General features: G+C 48.2%; 6 protein-coding genes across 6 annotated transcripts; 3 read left to right on the top strand and 3 right to left on the bottom strand.

The window, feature by feature from the left end:
- Nucleotides 1-1,144: 1,144 nt before the first annotated feature.
- FSST1_001067 (fatty acid desaturase-domain-containing protein) lies at nt 1,145-2,927 on the top strand (the record flags this gene model as incomplete). Its single annotated transcript, XM_083224612.1, has 2 exons — nt 1,145-1,377; nt 1,436-2,927. 2 exons carry the CDS (start codon nt 1,145-1,147, stop codon nt 2,925-2,927), a joined length of 1,725 nt encoding a protein of 574 aa, XP_083091249.1.
- A 1,091-nt stretch (nt 2,928-4,018) lies between these two features.
- On the top strand, nt 4,019-7,339 carry FSST1_001068 (vacuolar protein 14 C-terminal Fig4p binding-domain-containing protein; the record flags this gene model as incomplete). Its single annotated transcript, XM_083224623.1, has 9 exons — nt 4,019-4,086; nt 4,216-4,378; nt 4,497-4,664; nt 4,732-5,392; nt 5,440-6,350; nt 6,406-6,524; nt 6,575-6,654; nt 6,709-6,868; nt 6,976-7,339. 9 exons carry the CDS (start codon nt 4,019-4,021, stop codon nt 7,337-7,339), a joined length of 2,694 nt encoding a protein of 897 aa, XP_083091250.1.
- Nucleotides 7,340-7,460: 121 nt separating this feature from the next.
- On the bottom strand, nt 7,461-8,378 carry FSST1_001069 (uncharacterized protein; the record flags this gene model as incomplete). The annotated part of the gene is made up of 1 exon (XM_083224634.1): nt 7,461-8,378. The coding sequence occupies one exon, from the start codon at nt 8,376-8,378 to the stop codon at nt 7,461-7,463; it is 918 nt and encodes a 305-aa protein (XP_083091251.1).
- A 751-nt stretch (nt 8,379-9,129) lies between these two features.
- Nucleotides 9,130-10,748, top strand: FSST1_001070 (uncharacterized protein; the record flags this gene model as incomplete). Its single annotated transcript, XM_083224645.1, has 2 exons — nt 9,130-10,113; nt 10,167-10,748. 2 exons carry the CDS (start codon nt 9,130-9,132, stop codon nt 10,746-10,748), a joined length of 1,566 nt encoding a protein of 521 aa, XP_083091252.1.
- A 1,276-nt stretch (nt 10,749-12,024) lies between these two features.
- On the bottom strand, nt 12,025-13,390 carry FSST1_001071 (mitochondrial carrier domain-containing protein; the record flags this gene model as incomplete). Its single annotated transcript, XM_083224656.1, has 8 exons — nt 12,025-12,058; nt 12,114-12,585; nt 12,645-12,701; nt 12,761-12,853; nt 12,925-13,057; nt 13,117-13,152; nt 13,214-13,283; nt 13,353-13,390. 8 exons carry the CDS (start codon nt 13,388-13,390, stop codon nt 12,025-12,027), a joined length of 933 nt encoding a protein of 310 aa, XP_083091253.1.
- Nucleotides 13,391-16,243: 2,853 nt separating this feature from the next.
- Nucleotides 16,244-19,041, bottom strand: FSST1_001072 (autophagy protein ATG9; the record flags this gene model as incomplete). Its single annotated transcript, XM_083224666.1, has 3 exons — nt 16,244-17,557; nt 17,607-18,327; nt 18,383-19,041. The coding sequence occupies 3 exons, from the start codon at nt 19,039-19,041 to the stop codon at nt 16,244-16,246; spliced, it is 2,694 nt and encodes an 897-aa protein (XP_083091254.1).
- Nucleotides 19,042-19,089: the final 48 nt, after the last annotated feature.

A 19,089-nucleotide genomic window follows, 5' to 3' on the forward strand; every position in this document is an offset into this window, starting at 1 on the left:
CTCTGGGTAGTGTAAACTAGTAATTATTTCTGTCTTCAAGCATGATGAATAGAAACTATACGGCAAGATGCGTGGCGTGCGCTCGAATTTTATTAGTTGAGTCTCGAGTGGGTGAAGAGCAAACAATGATAGAATTGTAACTACTTCTGTTCATAAAATCTGGGGTGATAGTCTTCGGGAATGAACCTTGGAACGAACAATCTTGTGCGATTACTATCGTGAGAACTGTTGTATTCAGGGTTAAAGCCACTTCGATCGGAGAGACGTCTTCTAGCAACAAGGAGCTCAAATACGAATTCGAAAGTAGACTCACCCCATACATGAACACGCTAAGACGCAAATCGATGTAGGGAATTTGCCAGGTTGTTACAGCAGTCCTTGAGTGCGGGTTCTCAACATCAGTTCACTTTCGACCAGGGCTCTTTTTTCACCTTTTCAGTTTTTCTCTCCTCCATTGGGCTTCACACGGTAGATATTAGAGCTGTAAGTAAAAAGCTCAACTGGTGCTGACCCTGACAGGTATTCCTTCTGCCCCTTGCGCATTAACCAAGGATGAGTTTATGGGTCGATTAGAGTATACTGTCTTAGTTCTACATGGCTCATAACAACTTATACGACGATACGTGCAGTAGAGCTCTGCTTGAAACCTCCTCTAGTACTGTTGAACCTTAGTAGGGACAACGCCTTTTGTAACGCAGCTGCAACACCACACCTACCTCCTAACTTGTATCCTATACTTCTTTAATAGTGGCGGGGTAGATCAAAGCCCCGAGCACCGGGGCCCGCATTGCGCCCCGCCATTATGGTAGAAGATCGAGCCACATTTTTGGAGTTCCATAACAAATATTCATGCATCCATGCCACCAGCTGCATTCCCGATCCCCCAACTCCACCACTGCTCGTCTCATAAAGCAGCACACAGTCCTTTACAAGATGCGGTGAATTGAATTGGATTTGATTCGTCCTTGAGTCTTTACTAATTCATCTACTTAACCATTTAGACTTTTCTAATCTAAGCTCATATTGTTTCCTTTGCTGGGCTTCCTCCTGACCCTGCGTAACTTTGCTGTGCAGTCTCAACACAATCTTTTTTTGTCTGTTGACTGTTTGTGGTTTTCACTTCTTCTGGCATCGGACCATCACTATGGCGCATATCTCTGTTGTGACGGGCCTACCACCCACGCCTAGCAACGCGCCGGAAAGAACACCAAAGCTCATGTCTCGAGATGATGTAGAGGCTCTAATTGCCGAAGGCAAGCATGTCACTGTCTTTCACAACCAAGTAATCAAGATGGATGCCTGGATGCCATACCATCCAGGTGGCGATAAGGCCATGCTTCACCTCGTCGGTAAAGATGCCTCGGACGAAATCGATGCGTAAGTTGGCTCCAGCAAACAGACGAACACGTGGACAATACTAACTGCGTTTATACAGCCTTCACAGTTACGAAACCCGCCAGCACGTATTGCGCTATCGTATAGGTCGAGTCGAAGGTACCTGGGAGAACTTGCTACCCCCTATCCAAGGCGGTGTCTATCGTACACGTAAAGAGATCGAGCGAGCCAATTTGGAGGGCGGTTTCAACAAGGATCAAGACTCAAGTGTGCCATCGACTCGTGTTCCATCCCCTGTATTCGACGAGGAAGGTGCAGAAGGCGTTCGGCAGAGAAAGGGGGATAATAAGAAAAAGGGCGGGGCTCGAGCACCTTCGGTATCATCTGCCTCTAGTTTGGATGAGCCTGAGATGGATGGCATGTCGTACCTGGATACAATCACTCGCCAACATATCAACCTCGATCTTGACAAATACCCTCCTCCCGACAAAGAGACACAAGCTAGAATCGCTGCCAAATACCGCGAGCTTCACCAAAAAGTTTACGATACTGGGCTTTACGACTGTAACTACAAAGCTTATGGAATCGAATTCCTTCGCTATATCGCATTGGCTATCGGCTCAGCGGTCTGTTTGCACTATGAGTGGTATGCCACCAGTGCTTTCCTATTAGGCGCCCTTTGGCATCAACTGTCGTTCACTGTTCATGATGCTGGCCATATGGGTATCACCCATAACTACCTCATCGACTCTTGTATTGGAGCTTTTATTGCCGACTTCATGGGAGGTCTGTCAATAGGTTGGTGGAAGCGGAACCACAACGTGCACCATGTTGTTACTAACGCTCCGGAACATGACCCTGATATTGAACACATGCCTCTTTTCGCCGTTTCTCACCGTCTGCTTGGCAGCCTGAGATCGACATACTATGAACGAGTAATGTATTACGATGCTGTGGCTAAGATTCTCCTAAGAATTCAGGCCTGGACCTACTACCCTCTGCTTTCTCTTGCCCGATTCAACCTCTACCGACTATCTTGGGACTTTCTTCTCATGGGTCGAGGTCCCAAGAAGGGTCCTGCGCTGGCTATTTGGTGGCTTGAGATCACCGGACAGGTCTTCTTTTGGACGTGGTTCGGTTATGGCCTCGTCTACAACATGCTTCCAGACAACTGGACTCGGTTCTACTTTGTCATGATAAGCAACATTACTGCGTCACCCCTGCATGTTCAGATTGTGCTGTCTCATTTCGCGATGAGCACTGTTGAGTTGGGGCCTCAGGAGTCCTTCCCTCAGAGACAGCTTCGAACAACCATGGACATCGATTGCCCTGAGTGGCTTGATTTCTTCCATGGCGGCCTGCAGTTCCAAGTCATTCATCATCTCTTTCCCCGTGTGCCTCGTCATAACCTGCGTGCCACACAGAAACTCGTTCAGGAGTTCTGTAACGAAGTCAACATCCCTTACGCGCTTTACGGGTTCGCCAACGGTAACCAGCAAGTGATTGGAAGATTGGCCGAGGTTTCCCGACAAGCGGCCATTCTTTCCAAATGCCAGCAATCAATTCAGAATGGCAATCTTTCTCACCACTAGACACAACATGGTGCATTTTCCCTGTTGAATATACCTGGACTCTTCCACGCCTGCGATGTCCTCACATGTCCTGGATAGAATAAGTCTAGGGCCTACCGATGCTAGATAGATTGATGAGTCAATGAACAGCTTCGTATTACCATGCCTGTTAGTGATCGTGATTCTGTCTCGGATGTTGAGGTGCATTACTACCATAAAGCGTGATTTTAGCCTAGCTTGGAAGGAAGCTTTGATCTGTACGAGACATTTCATGTGGAGGCCTTAGTCCAGAAACTTAAAAAGTCCGGAGTCGTGAGACTTGAGTGTGAGACGTGCCTTGCTTGTACGATTTACAGTATGACCGACGGGCATCGGGTTTCTTGCTGGGCCATCTTGAATTCCAGGCTCAGCAATCATGATTGCGCAAAACGTAGCGTGTCTCTCTCCATCGCTTTGTAGTCTGCCTTATCTATTGTGACATTGGCAGGCTGATTGAGAATATCAAAACTGACCACATATCGGGCTTGCCGCCTATCACATGGGCCAGCAGTGGCAGTTGAGTGACGTCGATATGTTGCACGAGGTATGGTGATGATGAGGGGCCAAGGGTATGAAAGCTGTTTATTTGTGGGCGCGCATGGAATTCGAGAAGGATATTTCATCTGTGCATATTCTCGAAATGGCATTGTTTTGTGATGAAGTACAAAAGTGTCTAGAAAGGCAGCTGTCTCTAGGTAGATCTGACTGACCTTGGACGCTTTCGTACATACGTCAGATCACAAGCACGGAGTACAAGGTCCTGGAGTGGGAGTCAATCACTCGTGGGGCATCAGTGGGGGGTTGGTCTCTTTCCTCCTTCCCTAGGTGCTCAAGTTACCTGTACAGTGCGTGCTAGTCAGATCCCCCTGCTCCATCTCAAACGAACCAACCACAACCACAACCAAAGTCCCACGACGACGACGACGACGACGACGACGGCATTCAAATCAACCCTTCTTTCTCATCGCACATCTCCTATTACAACATTGCCTTCATTCCAGGCTACATCCTGAGCACCACCATCCAGAGCTTACCTCGTCGCGTCCAGCGGACGATGTAAATGAACCGCAGCTATGGATGCCAACATCCAGCGGGCCCTCAACGATAAGCTCTACGACAAACGCAAGATTGGGGCTCTTGAGTATGTCTCACTTCTCATATGCCGTATATTGATAAACTTGAAGCTCGGTCGAGGTCGCCCTTCAAGCCGATGACTTACCGCATTGCGTCTTCCCTCTTGGCGCTTCAGCTATTGACATTGGCTTCATAGGCTTGAACGTGTGATCCGAGATCTCGTTAGCGTTAAGGACTATCAACGCGTTCACGACATCCTCGAGCAGCTATGTAATGAGTACGCCTACGCTGTGCACCAACCTCATGCAAGAAATGGTGGTTTAATAGGTCTGGCTGCCGCCGCTATTGCTCTAGGCCCAGTAAGTTTAACTTTTTCAGGAACTCACCCATTCAAAGGCATATGAGAAGAGAAGCCTATCTAAATAGATTCTTGGCGACTCATGCCCTTCATCAGATTGTTTCTGATATTTGTGTTAGGAACTGCCTAGGTATCTTGCCAAAATTGTCCCTCCTGTCCTGGCATGCTTCACCGATCAAGATGCCAGGGTCAGATATTATGCCTGTGAGGCCATGTATAACATAGCAAAGGTTGCGAAAGGAGAGATCTTGGTGTATTTTAATAGCATCTTCGATCAGCTTTGCAAGGTATGTTTTAACCATGGGTCTCGAATGCCAAACAAGGCAGAGGTTACTAACTATTTGACCTCTTTAGCTTGGTGCGGACTCGGAGTTATCAGTCAAGAATGGGGCGGAGCTGCTAGATCGGCTCGTTAAAGATATCGTGTCTGAGTCTGCCGCTTCCTATGTGTCCATTCTTGAGGCACCGCCGGAGTTCGATGGTGACGACAAGGTTCCATTTGGAGAGACTTCGCACTTACCTACAGCCTTTTCTCTACCTCGATTTATTCCATTGCTGAAAGAGCGCATATGGGTTATTAACCCCTTCACTCGTCAGTTTCTTGTCGGCTGGATTACCTTGCTTGACTCAATACCGGACCTGGAGCTGGTCACATATTTGCCAGACTTTCTTGGAGGGCTTCTTAAGTTTCTGTCGGATCAGAATTCAGATGTACGAGTCGCTACGCAGAACTGCTTGGACAAATTTCTCAACGAGATCAAGCGCATCGCTCGTATCAAGAAGGGAATATTGGAAAGCAAACGATCCAAAGAAGGTGCCAAACGAAAACGTCAAGATTCTATTGACAGTGAATCTATAAATCCAGACTTTGAAGAAGGAGATGAGCTTGACTCCGACGCTGCGCTCGACGATGACGACGATAGCAGTGGGGAAGACTGGATTCCTGGCCAGGATGTCGAGATTAACTACAAAGAAATCCTCCAAATTCTGACTGCAACGCTGGATTCACCACTAGGTTCGTCACTTTATACTCTATTTTTTCCCATGGCTAACATTTGTCAGAGGAGGACTGTCTCCTTGAGTCTTTGCGATGGGTTGTAGAATTCCTCGATATTTGTCCCGAAGAAGTTCTTCCTTTCACTCCCAAGATCCTTGCTCATATGCTTCCAGCTATGGCCAGTACCAAGGAGACTATCCACCAAGCAGCGACTCGAGTCAACACGTGTCTAATGGACTATGTTGTTTCCCTGTCTGATGACTCCGAATTGACTCAGCCGCCTCCCGCACAACCGCTGCAGAACTTTTCGACTTCTCGACTACCAGTCCCTGGAGAGAAAGGAGCTGATGGTGTGAACAGCAATCGAGCATCTCTGTCGAGTTCCAGGGATTTGGACCTCCGTAGTCCTACGCCTGCTCAAGGTCGCTCAATATCGACACCGGCTGACATCAACATCACTCAAACACAAGCTGATCTGGACTACGCCGCAGCTGTCAACTCTCTGACACTTCTCTTCCTCAATGATCATGAAGCTACCCGGGTGGCAGCCCTGACGTGGCTTATTATGTTGCACAGGAAAGCTCCTCGAAAGGTACTTGCTTTTAACGACGGCACGTTCCCGGCGCTGTTGAAGACGTTATCGGATCCATCAGACGCTGTTGTGACCAAGGACTTGCAGCTTCTTTCTCAAATCTCCCGGAATACAGAAGATGATTATTTTGCCAATTTTATGGTTAATTTGCTGCAACTCTTCTCAACAGACAGGAAGTTGCTCGAAACACGGGGCAATCTTATTATCCGACAGCTGTGTTTGAGCCTAAGTCCCGAAAGGATCTACAGGACGTTGGCCGATTGCATCGAGAAGGAGGAAGACGTCGAGTTTGCCAGTATAATGGTACAAAATCTCAATAACAACCTGATCACTGCTCCTCAGCTAGCGGATGTTCGGAAAAGGTTGCGAAACCTTGAAACCAGGGTATGTGGGAACGCACAAAATATTGTCAAGCCTGGGAAGTGTTAACATGTTCTAGGACGGTCAAACACTATTTGTAGCACTATTTCGATCGTGGTGCTATAACGCTGTGGCTACCTTTTCACTCTGTCTGCTCGCTCAGGCTTATGAGCAAGCATACAACCTGTTGCAGATCTTGTAAGTCCGGTAAAGACTTCAACATATTCAGACTAACAACTGTGACTCAGTGGCGAGTTGGATATGACGGTCAATATGCTTATTCAGGTCGATAAGCTGGTGCAATTGATTGAGTCACCCGTTTTCACATGTGAGATTTTAGCACATCCAAGATTCAAATTGCTTAAGCTGACTGATGACTTAGACCTACGCCTACAGTTGCTAGAGCCCGAGAAGTATCCATATCTGTACAAATGCATGTACGGTATCCTGATGCTCTTGCCACAATCTTCGGCGTTTGCTGCCCTTAAAAATCGACTCAACAGCGTCAGCTCCATAGGATATCTACATACAGCACCTCGAACGTGAGTTTCCCAAATTTTGTCCGTGGCGTTAGTGATTAAGGAATATTTCTTATTTCTTGAACTTCGTCTCCATCCTTCCTATCACAACCATATTAACTCTCCAATAGGGCCGCCGCAGCTACAAGCAGCTCCAACTTTGACAGGCCCAATCGACTCAAGAGTAGAGAAGAAGGAAACATACGTTGGGTTGAGCTCCTGGAGAAATTCAGAAGCGTCCAAGAACGAGCGCGGCGCGCGCAGCGGCAAAACATCGACGGTGACGAGATGCCGCCAATGGGAGTCAGTGAGCTTCGTATTGGCGACGGGGCTGTAGATATCAAGGGCAAGGAGGCGCGTGGTGTTGGACTACAATCGATTCCCCAAAAGGAGCCAGCGCCCGCTCCTCCAGTACCAGCGAAAAGGATAGGTTTAGGCCGACAGTTTGGACGATTGGGGGGCGCTGTGGCAGGTAAAGGCCGACGCAACCAATAGATATTGCACGAAGTTGGATCATCGTTACTCTGCCTGGTAGTCAACTTGCGACTCAGGACACTTGACGGCGTTTGTATGCCATTAATGTATAGTATCAAACAAAAGATTAATGGAGACATTGTCAGTGTCGTCGCTTAACCGGACTCTCACGTTCCACTAAACCTTCGAAGACAGCGTCACGCTGTGATTCTATGGAACGAAGCTCCTGTCGGAGCTCGTCCAGTTCTGCTCTTGCCATATCTGGATTGCTTGGTAGCCCCTGAAAGGAGGCTAGCTGGAGGTCAAGCTCCTTCTTCCGTGCTACAACGGACAAATAGTCTTGCTCATCACGAGCGAGGTCGGCAACAGTAGGATGTGAAGAATGCGAAGATGGTGCGAGCGAAGCAACCTTGTCTTGAAGCTCAGGCAGTTTGGTTGATAGTGCCTTGATCTTGCGTTGCATGTCAAGGTTTTGTTTGGCAAGATGCGCTGGAGGCTGATATTCTTCGCTTTTTAGGTTCTCGAGAATATCATTTATACGGGCTGCTTCATCATCAATGTGCTTGTGCAGGACCTCGACACGATCCTTCATTTGTTCGGCGTCGTGTATACTCGATTGCAGTTGAATCATGCGTTGACCTAATGCCTCGGGTTCTGGAAAGGCGATACTGAACTGAAGGGCTACACTTGCCATGGCGTTAAGAGCTGTGTGTCCATCAGCAGGCAAGTTATGCTGCACAGCTTCAATCAAGCCTTGTCTCAATAGTCGGCTCTTGTTCTCAGCATTGGCTTCGGAGTTGGTGAGCTCCTGCAAAGCAGCGGCCTCGGCTTTTGCGACTAAGTTACGTTCCTCATCGGCAGCTTCGTTGGCAGATGCTAGGGCAAGGAGAGCCTTGAGCGTATCGTTATTGCGCTCGAAAGTAGGGACCGGGCGAGGGTGGAATTTTGAAGAGAGCCAGGCGTCGATATATGACCAGTCGCGGGCGGTGGATGCAGCGATGCGAGCGACTGAAGGCGAGAAGATGGCCGAGTCTTCACTAAGGAGGCGATGATGCGCCATGGTGAGATGCGCCAGGCAGAAACGAGGAATTCGTATTGCTTGTCTCGACCTACTAAGGGGTGCACTGGAGTTGTATGTAAACAAAGCTGGGATGGGGTCGAGACTGGCTGACTAGGCTCGAAACAAATGGATGGATGACGCCACAGCACAGCACAGCAAGCCCCAAGGACCTGAAAACAACAGTTGACTGGCCGGGACTGGCTGGCAGGTAGGTACCTGACTGCTATAGAACTGGTATAGGCTAATCAACAGGGTGCCCGTGCACCCCTGCTGCCCTGCAATGAACTACAGGTACAAGATCTCCATCCATACGATTCGGCGTCTGGAAGCACTAAATTTATAGCGCCCGCCGCTAGTTTCTGCAGGAGGAATCTCGACGGCGCCTGGAATTGCCGAGTACCTGCTAGGTGAGTACTTGTGGCCACCTATTGTATTCGGTAGCCAGTTGTGTACCTGATTGACAGACGTCGACTTTCCCTGTTAAGTCAAACGGACCGTGGACACCTTCCCCGGCTGAACTCTTTATGATCAAGTTGTCCTTTTTTGCCCTCGACAATTACCTCCCTTCTTTCCCTTCTATTCATCCTCTCGCTAAACAAACTTGTCCGGGATTTTTCCTGCCCGTCGTCATCGTGACTCGCCGCCGACTATTGCAACTGTCAAAGTTGATGTATCACCAATAGGTATCATTCAGCTCCGACTTGCCCTACGAACGACTACTCGTGTACTTCGAATCGAACAACTCCTCAAAATGCATCTCAACATTGCTGCTCTCGCAGTCGCTGCCACGACCTTGCTCGCTTCGGCTAACGCCCTATCGCCCCAGGATATCCCAGCCGATCTTCCTGTCGCGCAGCTCCTTACGTCGGCGCAGTCGCATTTGTCTCGTGGCGAAACCAACGAGGCTCTTGTCTACTATGATGCGGCTATCGCTCGCGATCCTACCAACTACCTGACTATCTTTAAGAGGGCCACCACGTACCTCTCCTTGGGCCGAACCTCGCAGGCAACCGACGATTTCAATAAGGTACTGTCGCTCAAGCCTGGCTTCGAGGGCGCGCATCTTCAACTCGCTAGATTGCGCGCCAAAGCAGGAGACTGGGGCGTTGCAAAGACGCAGTATGGTCTTGCTGGGAAGACTTCTAGCTCCGCTGAGGTCGTAGAGCTTGAAGAAGCCAAGCTGGCGGCGAACCTGGCTGGGATGGCTGGGAAGGGAGAGAAATGGGATGAATGTATCAGCCATGCTGGTACAGCCATTGCCGTTGCCAGTCGATCCCCCCATTTGCGTGAACTTCGAGCGCACTGTCGTTTCGAGCTTGGCGATGTTGAAGTGGGCATGAGCGACCTGCAACATGTGCTTCATATGAAGCCTGGAGACACAAGCCCACATATCGTCATCTCCGCTACCTCGTTCTATGCATTGGGTGATATTGAAAATGGTATCGGGCAGGTCAAGAAGTGCCTCCAGTCTGACCCAGATTCCAAGGTCTGCAAGAAGTTGCATAAACAGGAGAAGAAGGTAGAGAAGGCATACAAGAAGATACAAGGGCAACTCAGCCGATCCCAGCCTACCACAGCAGGAAGGGCATTGGTTGGTACCGCTGACGAACCTGGCCTGGTCCCTGATGTTCAACAGCAGGTGAAGGAATTGAAGGAGAACAAGAGCATCCCCAAAAATGCCCGTATTCAGCTGCTGGAAAGCTTAGTCGAGCTCACATGCCAAGCATATACGGAGGTAATATTCCTATCTATGTCCCCCCTTCCCCCAGTATCACTAACAATTATTAGTCGAGCCACAAAGACGCTGCCAAGTACTGTGACGAGTCGTTACAGATGAACCCCGACTCTTTTTGGGGTCTTCTCCACAAGGGCAAGGCTCAGTTGAAGAGTGAGCTATATGATGCCGCCATTGCTACTTTACAGAAGGCCGCTGAGCTTCGTCCTGATCAGAAGGAAAAGGTCAATCCTGTTCTCAACAAGGCTCATATTGCTCTAAAACGTAGCAAGACGAAGGACTACTACAAAGTCCTCGGTGTCGAGCACGACGCCGACGAACGCCAGATAAAGTCTGCCTACCGCAAACAGTCTAAGAAATTCCACCCCGACAAGGCTGCCCAGCAAGGTATTTCTAAAGAGGATGCTGAGAAGAAGATGGCCAGCATCAACGAAGCATACGAAGTCCTTAGCGACCCCGAATTGCGAGCGCGTTTCGACAACGGCGATGATCCTAACTCACAGGAAGGACCCAGGAACCCTTTTCAGCAAGGTAACCCCTTCGGCGGCGGTGGTGGACATCCTTTCATGTTCCAACAAGGCGGCGGTGGCCCGAACATCAAGTTCCAGTTTGGAGGCCAACAGTTCGGCTTTTGAAAAGTGTAATCAACAAGTATCTGATTTATCGCAAATAAAGACTCCCACCGAAGAGAGTACTTACAGCTGGGGTTTCAATTTAGGAGCAAATTATTTAGGTTAGCAGAGGGCATCGGCTTTCGAGTCGTGACTAGATATCGAGAAGTCACTTCTCTCTTCCTTCGGATTACTTGGTGTCAAGGCGCGGGGAGTTACAGTCGTTCCTTTTCGTAGCTTGGTTATATAAATATTTATTTATACGCACAATGGAAGGAACACCATTATCTTGATAACTTTTCGCGTTTGGTAGTTTTCTATGTCTCAAATCGGCCAGAGTCAGATACCCGCCGGTCGGAACAAAGTGACGACCACCTCTCCTCTAGAGAGGGGGTGAGATAACTCGTAACTTCGTTTTAACCGTAACCAATCTCAACCTATACTAATTAGTATAAGGTAATAAAATAATAGGTCTATTAAAAATGCCCTTATATACACTGTAACACTGTGTAGCTATTATTTTTATACCCAAAGACTTAGGAGGCTATTTTTTCTGCTACCTCCCAGCCACGGGTACATATCCTATATTGTCGGACCATTTTTAAGAGGATATACAAGAACCCCACTACACACACCCCAAATGAAGGAGAGATACACAGCCACGACATCTCAACAATAAACAGAAACACCGTCACTTATCAGACAAAGCATTGCGGCAATTGGTAACAGCTTTTGGAACGAACCTCAGCACCAGGAATGATCGCCCAAAACGCCAGCGCCAGCCAAAGACCCATACAAGACCGAGGCATGTATATATGCTAGTATCTTGACATAAACATTCAACTGGCAAAACTATCATGACACACACCACACCGTCTATCTGCAAATAAACACCAGCACCCCTTTATCCTTTTTCGATCCTTTGTCGCCGCTCCTGTCCGTTTTGTTCGTCAGAAATGGTGTTTCGTTATGTACACGATCCGCTGCTGAGTGCCCGAAAAATCACCTAACCCTACCAATTGGAAAAGGTTGTGGTGATCTACAAAGCCAGTAGATATTCTTGATTATAAGAATGTGAAACGGGTCAGCCAAGCGCCGAATCACAAGGTACTTGTACTGAGGTGGGTGGGTCTCGAGTGTATAGTCGTCCTCATCCCCATGATTTCGAGGGTTTCCTTCGTTATCTTTATTTTCGAATCTATTCTCTTCAATGAACTGAACCGCCATGCTTCAATAATGGGGTTGCTTTCACCACTTGCTCAAGAATTGGTTGTCTTTGGTGACTGTCGAATTAAGATGTTCAGGCAGCGTCATTCCGCTTGATGAAGTAGGACCTGGTAAATTATTTTAGTTGGCTTCGCCCAAGGCAATAGAACGTATGTAACGTACTTTGAAAATTCGTATGCCGACCAGCAGATGGCTGTGCTGGGCATGGTAGTCACAATGCGAGGTCGCACACCCTTGAAGAAGCCTGAGACGCCAGCTCTTTGGTAAAGCAGCCGGCATCCGCCAATAAAGCTGTTGACGTTTCTCACTTGGGGATCAGTAGACGTTCCACGTGTTTGAAGCATCGTCTTAATAACATCCATGGGGGTTGTAAAACCAGCCGCAAATCCACCAGCAACAGCGCCCGCCAAGCAGTGTGTCATTGGGTCGTAGGTCTTTGCGGGGTTCATCGTGGTAGAAATGGACTCGTAGGCGAGAAACTGGAGGGCAGTGAAAGGCACTGTCATAGACAGTGTCGTAGGGTACGAGATGTAGAAAGCCCCCAAACCCTCAGATCTGTAGACATACTTGGCGCAGTCAAACATAGATCTGTACATCTTGCTCGAATTTTGGATTTGCATACGCTGCTTGATAACTGGAGTGAATGTCAGCGAACACATCTTTAGCATCGCGAAGGGTGCAGGATAGCCATACCATCGAAGGGGTTCATGAAAGCGTCACTGGCAATAGTAGCAGCAGCACCACTGGTAGCTGAAGAGGTTCAGAGTTAGCAAAGGAATTCAGGGGATGGCGATGCAAGTTGCAATTACCAGCAGCGAGAGGGTGGTGAACACCAGCTTGGTTACCACCCATGGCATGCTTAACTGCTTCGTAAGTCGCAAAGTAAACGGCATGTGCAGGTCCTGGGCAATATTAGCGATTATACAAGATTGGTCAAGCTAGCTCGAATCCTAGCATGACGTGGTAGACTCACCTGCGCCAACGATGACACTAGACATTCCGCGCCATAGGCTGAAGAAACCCTCGGTCTGAGCGATTTGAACAGTGTTGCGAATGACTCCCGAGTAGGCGGGTGTGGTGCTGGGGTTCAGAATCTGCATTCTCGTCTTGGAGCGTGTCAGACTGCTTGGACAATTGTAGATGATGACGAAAAGACAAAACGAACCTTGATTGCATCGATGGGATACATGGCAGTGTGCTCCTATAGAAATATACAAAATTAGCCACGGGTGTTGCGAGATGCCCGATCAAGTGAAGCATACTGCTATACCAGCAAAGGCGCCTGCGGCCATGTTCTGCAACAATGAGAAGTTGGGCGGCAGAGATTCATAGCTGCGTAGAAAATGATTAATTTCATGCTTCAAGTAGTTAATTATATGCAGAATATCAAATGATACTCACTCGTATTCTTCGACTGGCTCTGCACTTGGCTGGGCCATGGCGGCCACAGCTTCCGATGCTCCGCCGAAGGGCTTGGTCTCGAGGGCCGCCAGATTGGCGACTGGAGGGGATATCGGGGTGATTGCGTTGTAAAGTCGACGGCGATCGATTCGTGACAGATGTCGATTCGGCTACGGGGCTATGAGGGAACGGAGATTTCGGGTTTTCTTCTTCTTCTTTTTTTTAAGTTTGTTGCGTTGCGCCCACGGGTGGTCGCTGCGGGCGAAAACGATGACGATGTCGACGTTTGAGTTGATGCTCAAGATAACAAAGAAAGGCCTAAGGGGAAAATGCGGCTTTCAATTGTCCGAGCCGACAGTGCCGCGCAAACTCGTTGATATGTCCGGACCTTTCTTCCTTTCCCAGACCTACTCGGTCTATTCGAACAGGTCAATCGATCAATAATCTGACTCCGGTCGGTGGTTATAAAGAGCAAGAAAGAAATGCACAGGCGAAGCGGAGGCGATGGAGCAAAAAAGTAGTTCGAGGTTGGCGTCTTTGTGCTAGTCTGACTTGACGGGAAAAACTCCAGGTCAGGTAAGGCACCGCCGGTACAAACAGTCAAGCTACCTTCCATTATCTAGTAAAAAAATTCTGGGGATGGGAGAGCTCCGTTTACGGCCTCGGAGTCCGGGCAGGAGCTAGGAACTACGAGTTGGGATGTACCTCTGGTCTAACTCTTGGTGACGAGTTACTTCCTTTCCCCTCCTTCAGTCCCCTCCTCTAGCGTGTTTTCGACCTCAAATGCCTGTTATAGTCTGCCATCACATCCATATTTTCCATGTCGTCAAAGTCCTCCGCGGAAGTGCATGTCTTGTTGGATAGGTACATAGGTACTAAGATACCTACCTACCTAGGTAGGTAGGTAAATAATCTCATATCGAAACATTGAGTAGCAGCAAATGTACCTAATGAACTGGCACAAACATCTTTCTCTTTCAGGGATCTTGGCAATGCTTTGCCAGATGCAATATATTCATCTCTGTATATTTCAGGAGCCAACTATTTGATATAAGAAGAGAAGGCATTCTCAAAAATACTAATTTCAGTGCGGGTTTTATAACCAACAAGACCTTTCCTTGGATCCTCTTGTTTCTCAACGGCCAGGATCCATATCAAAGCGACTCAAGCGCCCCTCAGGGTATCAGAAAAGTCGACCGTTAGAAGCATGCAAGACGAAATTAGTAGGTCACTTTATGCTCCTTAGGCTATAGTTTTTAGACTACTTATTTTTATACCCCAAGACTTGGGGGGGGCCGACAATGACAATACCGAAGGTTTACAGCAGTACATAAACTGACCGATTTCCTTAGGCACTTGTCTGTAAGCTCCGAGCAAGGTGGGTTCAATGTCATATCATATTACTAACAACTTACGAGTGAGCCAGATAAGCGCAATCATATATGTCTCATAACTGCCGAAGGTGAAGCTACATCAGTAGGTAGGTAGGTAGGTAGGTAGGTAGCTGTATTTTGGTAGAGATAAACGTCCAGTTTCCGAGAATAAGGAAGGCTTCCTCTCACGGCGGTGTCCAGATTGACTAACATCCTCCTCGACTTCTGTTACGATTCAACAATCAACAACTGACCCTCCTTCTAAAAGCATAATGTCACAGGAGATGAAGGAAGTACTAGCTCGAACAGACAGCCCACGACTAGCCAGCCATGCGTACATACTTCTACAAGGGTTTGCTCACCCTCCTGGCAGCTAAGAAGCGCACACGAAGTACAGGGGAGTAGTTAAAGCCTGGCTGTCATGATGCTACCCAACCCATGGACCAGGGCATTAAACATACAGTGCGGTCCGCTAGTTCCAAATACAGACTCCGAAATTAACTTATCTTTGAGAAGCCCCCCCATCAAAGTTATCAATCAGTAACGGGATCCGTTTTCTGTGCCTAATCAATCGGTCCCTTCCCAAGTTTGACTTTGCTAAAATTACTCCATTATAGCTGCTAGCCTTGGCCTGACTAGTACATGTTACTCTGTGTTCCTTGGCGATCACTGTTACTGAAGGTTCGTCTCATTCCCGCTTACTTAACGAGGAAGCCTTGGCTAAAAGAGCTTGATGGGGGGGGGCTTCTCAAAGTCTAATTGATGCAAAGAGACGGTATGTCACGAAACATAGGGCTCTAAGAGCAACCTTATCCTCACACAATACATAAGCAATACCTGCTTGGCTAAAAGAGCGTTAATTCACGACTACTTTCTCCTGGTCTTTGGTTGTGTCTAAATAAGCTAAGCCCATCTTATAACACGCCCGGCTGATCGTCATCACCTTGATACCAGTTTATTATGACTATTCACACCTAGCTGCGTCATAACTAGAAGGATACTGATTTTCCATTCTCTCGGCAGTTCCTGTTACGGGTCTCATGGCATTAGTTATCGACCAAAGACAACATGATGCCGACGTCGGCCCCTTCAGTTCACGTCAGATCTGGTGTCCTTCTGCAGCACATGTCGCACCTCGGAATTACAGCTCCGAGCCTGGTAAAGTTGACACAGTCAAGGGACCAGTGAAGAATTTACATCGATAACAAACGACGAGACAATTTATTGAGACATTATTTTTAGAAAACAAGTGCTGCACTTGAGTATCCGTGATAACTCTGCTGCAAATGTGAACATGGCAAATTCAACCAAGTCCATTCTCTGAATTTGTTGCGTTGGGCTGAAAGAAATAGCTAGCAATGAATGAGAACCAATCTAAGAAGAACAAACGCCGGTTAGATTTTGCCTCCGCCCTAGGAGGGTCATGGTATTGGGAGAAATGACTGATAGCATGCGCCTTGACACCAATGTCATCCACCATCCAAAATTGAACAAAACCAAACATGAAAATGCTGTATCTCATACCATTCCGCCGCCTCGTCGGGGACGTTGAGTCTGTTGAAGTTGGTAAATCAGACCCAACACACCTGCTTCGGGATCTTCAGTATTGGCGGCACTGTTCTCCCGAGTCACGCCTCTTGCTGGAGAGGTCTCCCATACCGATTCACCCAGCGCGCCTCCTGGCTCATACAGTTCATCATCTTCCCCGCTTCGCCTGATGGCACTGGCTTCAGTCTCTTCGATAATTTGGCTCTCCCCCCGATACCCTCGTGGATACCTTGATGCATACAGACTCCGTGCGACCATATTGCCCCCAGGAGGTTGATGATGCTGATCTAGCAGCATAGACGCCATTGGAGAAGGTTGTGGCATAACCCCGATACGTGGGCCGCGTCCACCAGGGGCTCGACTTCTGGCGCGTCCCGTCTCCGTCCCTGTTCGGCCAACATGAGAGCCCTGCATATCTGCCGCCAATGTTGGGGAACCGAGTCCAGGGAATGACGGCGGAGGATGAAATGATGGATTTGGTCCTGGGGGAAGGTGACCAGGAATACCAGTCTTAGGGTTTGCTGCGTAGTTATCGAGGAAACCGTAGTAAGATGCCGCCATCTTCCCATGCTTTGTGGAATAATAGTCCTCGCGGACATCTGGTCGAGGCCCTTGTGGTCCGGTATTCCCAGGACCTTTTTGGAAGTCGAACACCGCAAACGAACAAACATAACCGAGTCCATCAACATGAATTGTGAATTCCCGGAAGAAATCAACAATCTGATCACTGCATCTGGGAAGTGAGAATAGAAGTAGCATGGGCGTCGTGATTATCCCCATCATCTCCTCCAGAAATATGACCACTTTCATCTTGTAAAGTTCCGAAAACTCCTGCTTCACCTCAGCACTATGGAGTTTGTTTTTCCAGTGGTCCGGCACATAGCGTGTGTATTCGATGACATTCCGCAGTGCGTATTCTGGATTGAATACCAGTGTTTCCTCGGACACCATGCCGCGAGTCGTCGCCCAAATAGCAGCAAATACACCGAGATAGAAGATTACAGGCCTGTCTTTGGTAATTTCAAAATTAAGGAAAAGCTCTGAATCGAGAACAGAGCCAATTGCCAGGATGGCAGTGATAGCACCCGACATGAAGGCTATAGTTCGGGCGACTGCTTCTGTGATTCTTTTCGGAAACTGGTCAATATATCGGGTTGCGAATGGATATGACATGTGCAGCCGCTCGTAGAATATGTGCGGCAACTCGTTAAATTGGCGAAACTTCCATTCTGCCAAAGACGTGTATTTACGCGCCGCAGCTTGTTTGGGGTCCTTTTGGTATTCCTGTTACAGGTTAGCTTTACCAAGAATCACCAAGAGGGTATTTACTGACATAGTAATATGTGAAGAAGTAGACGATGACAACGTATGCGAGCACAACTGGCGCAAACAAGAGATTGAGAAAACCTGCAAATAAAAAGCGCTGTCTCAACTTCTGACTCAGTAGACGTCTACGATCAGGGCGCAGAAAGTCTTGCTGGACCTGCCCGAGCTCGTTAAAGGCCATGTCGAGGATACAATATTGCAGATACCATTCCATAGTCTTTGAGAACATCTGACGGCCACGAAGGAAAGGCAACGGCAAGGACAGATCCAAGATATCCTTGTTGATCATCGCTATGAGGTAGTTCTCCTTGCGCATGAGACGATTGGCAATGTCAAGTGCATCAAGCCGTTCCTTAGATTGGCTACCCATGAATTGTCGCAGTCTTGGGGAGATGTTTGTTGCGGTTTTCGGGTTCTCCTCACGGAGTGCCATGATACGAGCTACAACGTCCTGCCAGGCGATAGTTTGCATGTCTTGTTCCGGAATGCCAAGAAGATAGGTGTAAAAGTCTCTGATGTAGATGAGACGGCGTATCTCTACAAAGTACTGAACACATTTCCAGATAAAGAAAAACGTGTAGAGCCAGATCGCAAAGTTCCATAGTCCAGACATTTTGCGAGTGCATTGCGGAACGATAACTTCATGCAAGGACCTGCTATTGGGGACTCTTGAATAGTCAATGCACTGCCCGAGAAAAGTGAGTATCACGGCGACAAAAAGGGTTTCGCTTTATTACAAATTAGCACTTAACTCATTTCAACGTCGGAACTTGACAAACTTACAAAAGCCATAGAGCGTTGGCACAAAGAATACACCAAAGACCTCCGCCCTCGAAATAGTCGTAAACGTCACGCATGAAGCTGTCCAAATTGGAGGTGTTGACCCATCGCCACATTGCTTTCTCCCTCGGGTTGTTCGATATAGTCCCTCTGGCAAATGGTATTGGCTGTGGTCCTATTGATGCATTATATGGGTCGTCTTGATGGAGTTGTTGTTGTGTGGTCACCGCTTCCCATTGGGCCCTTGTTCGTGCAGATGACGGGCCTGCACTTGCTGGAGTCTGTGGGTTTCTAGGATTGGTTGCTCGTTTGCTGGGAGTTGATATAGGCGGGTCTACATCTTTCGGTTCCATCAGTAGCGACGCGGGTACCTCGTTGTCTCCTTCGTCATCTTGTTGCCATCGCGGTGATGTTCTTCCAGGACTTCGGACGTGGGCTGTTGATCGGAATGTGGCTTTCCCTTTCCCTTTCGAACCCAGTGCTGCGCTCTCGACCGTCATGCGACTGTCGCCGATATCCAACCCTTCGGGTTGAAAGTCATCAAACCTATGACCAAGGTTTTCCTCATCGAGACCGGGATCATACTCAGGGTCTTCCGCAGAGCGTAGTTGTTGGTAGAATGACTGTGACCCCCTCGAAGGGGACTTTATCCGGGAGAACATATTTGAAGTCATCGCTTATCGGTTGGCTCGATCAAACATGGATACGTT

The sequence above is a fragment of the Fusarium sambucinum genome, chromosome IV (genome assembly GCF_050947815.1).
Source record: "Fusarium sambucinum isolate potato_lamoka chromosome IV, whole genome shotgun sequence".
In the NCBI taxonomy this organism is placed as follows: Eukaryota; Fungi; Ascomycota; class Sordariomycetes; order Hypocreales; family Nectriaceae; genus Fusarium; species Fusarium sambucinum.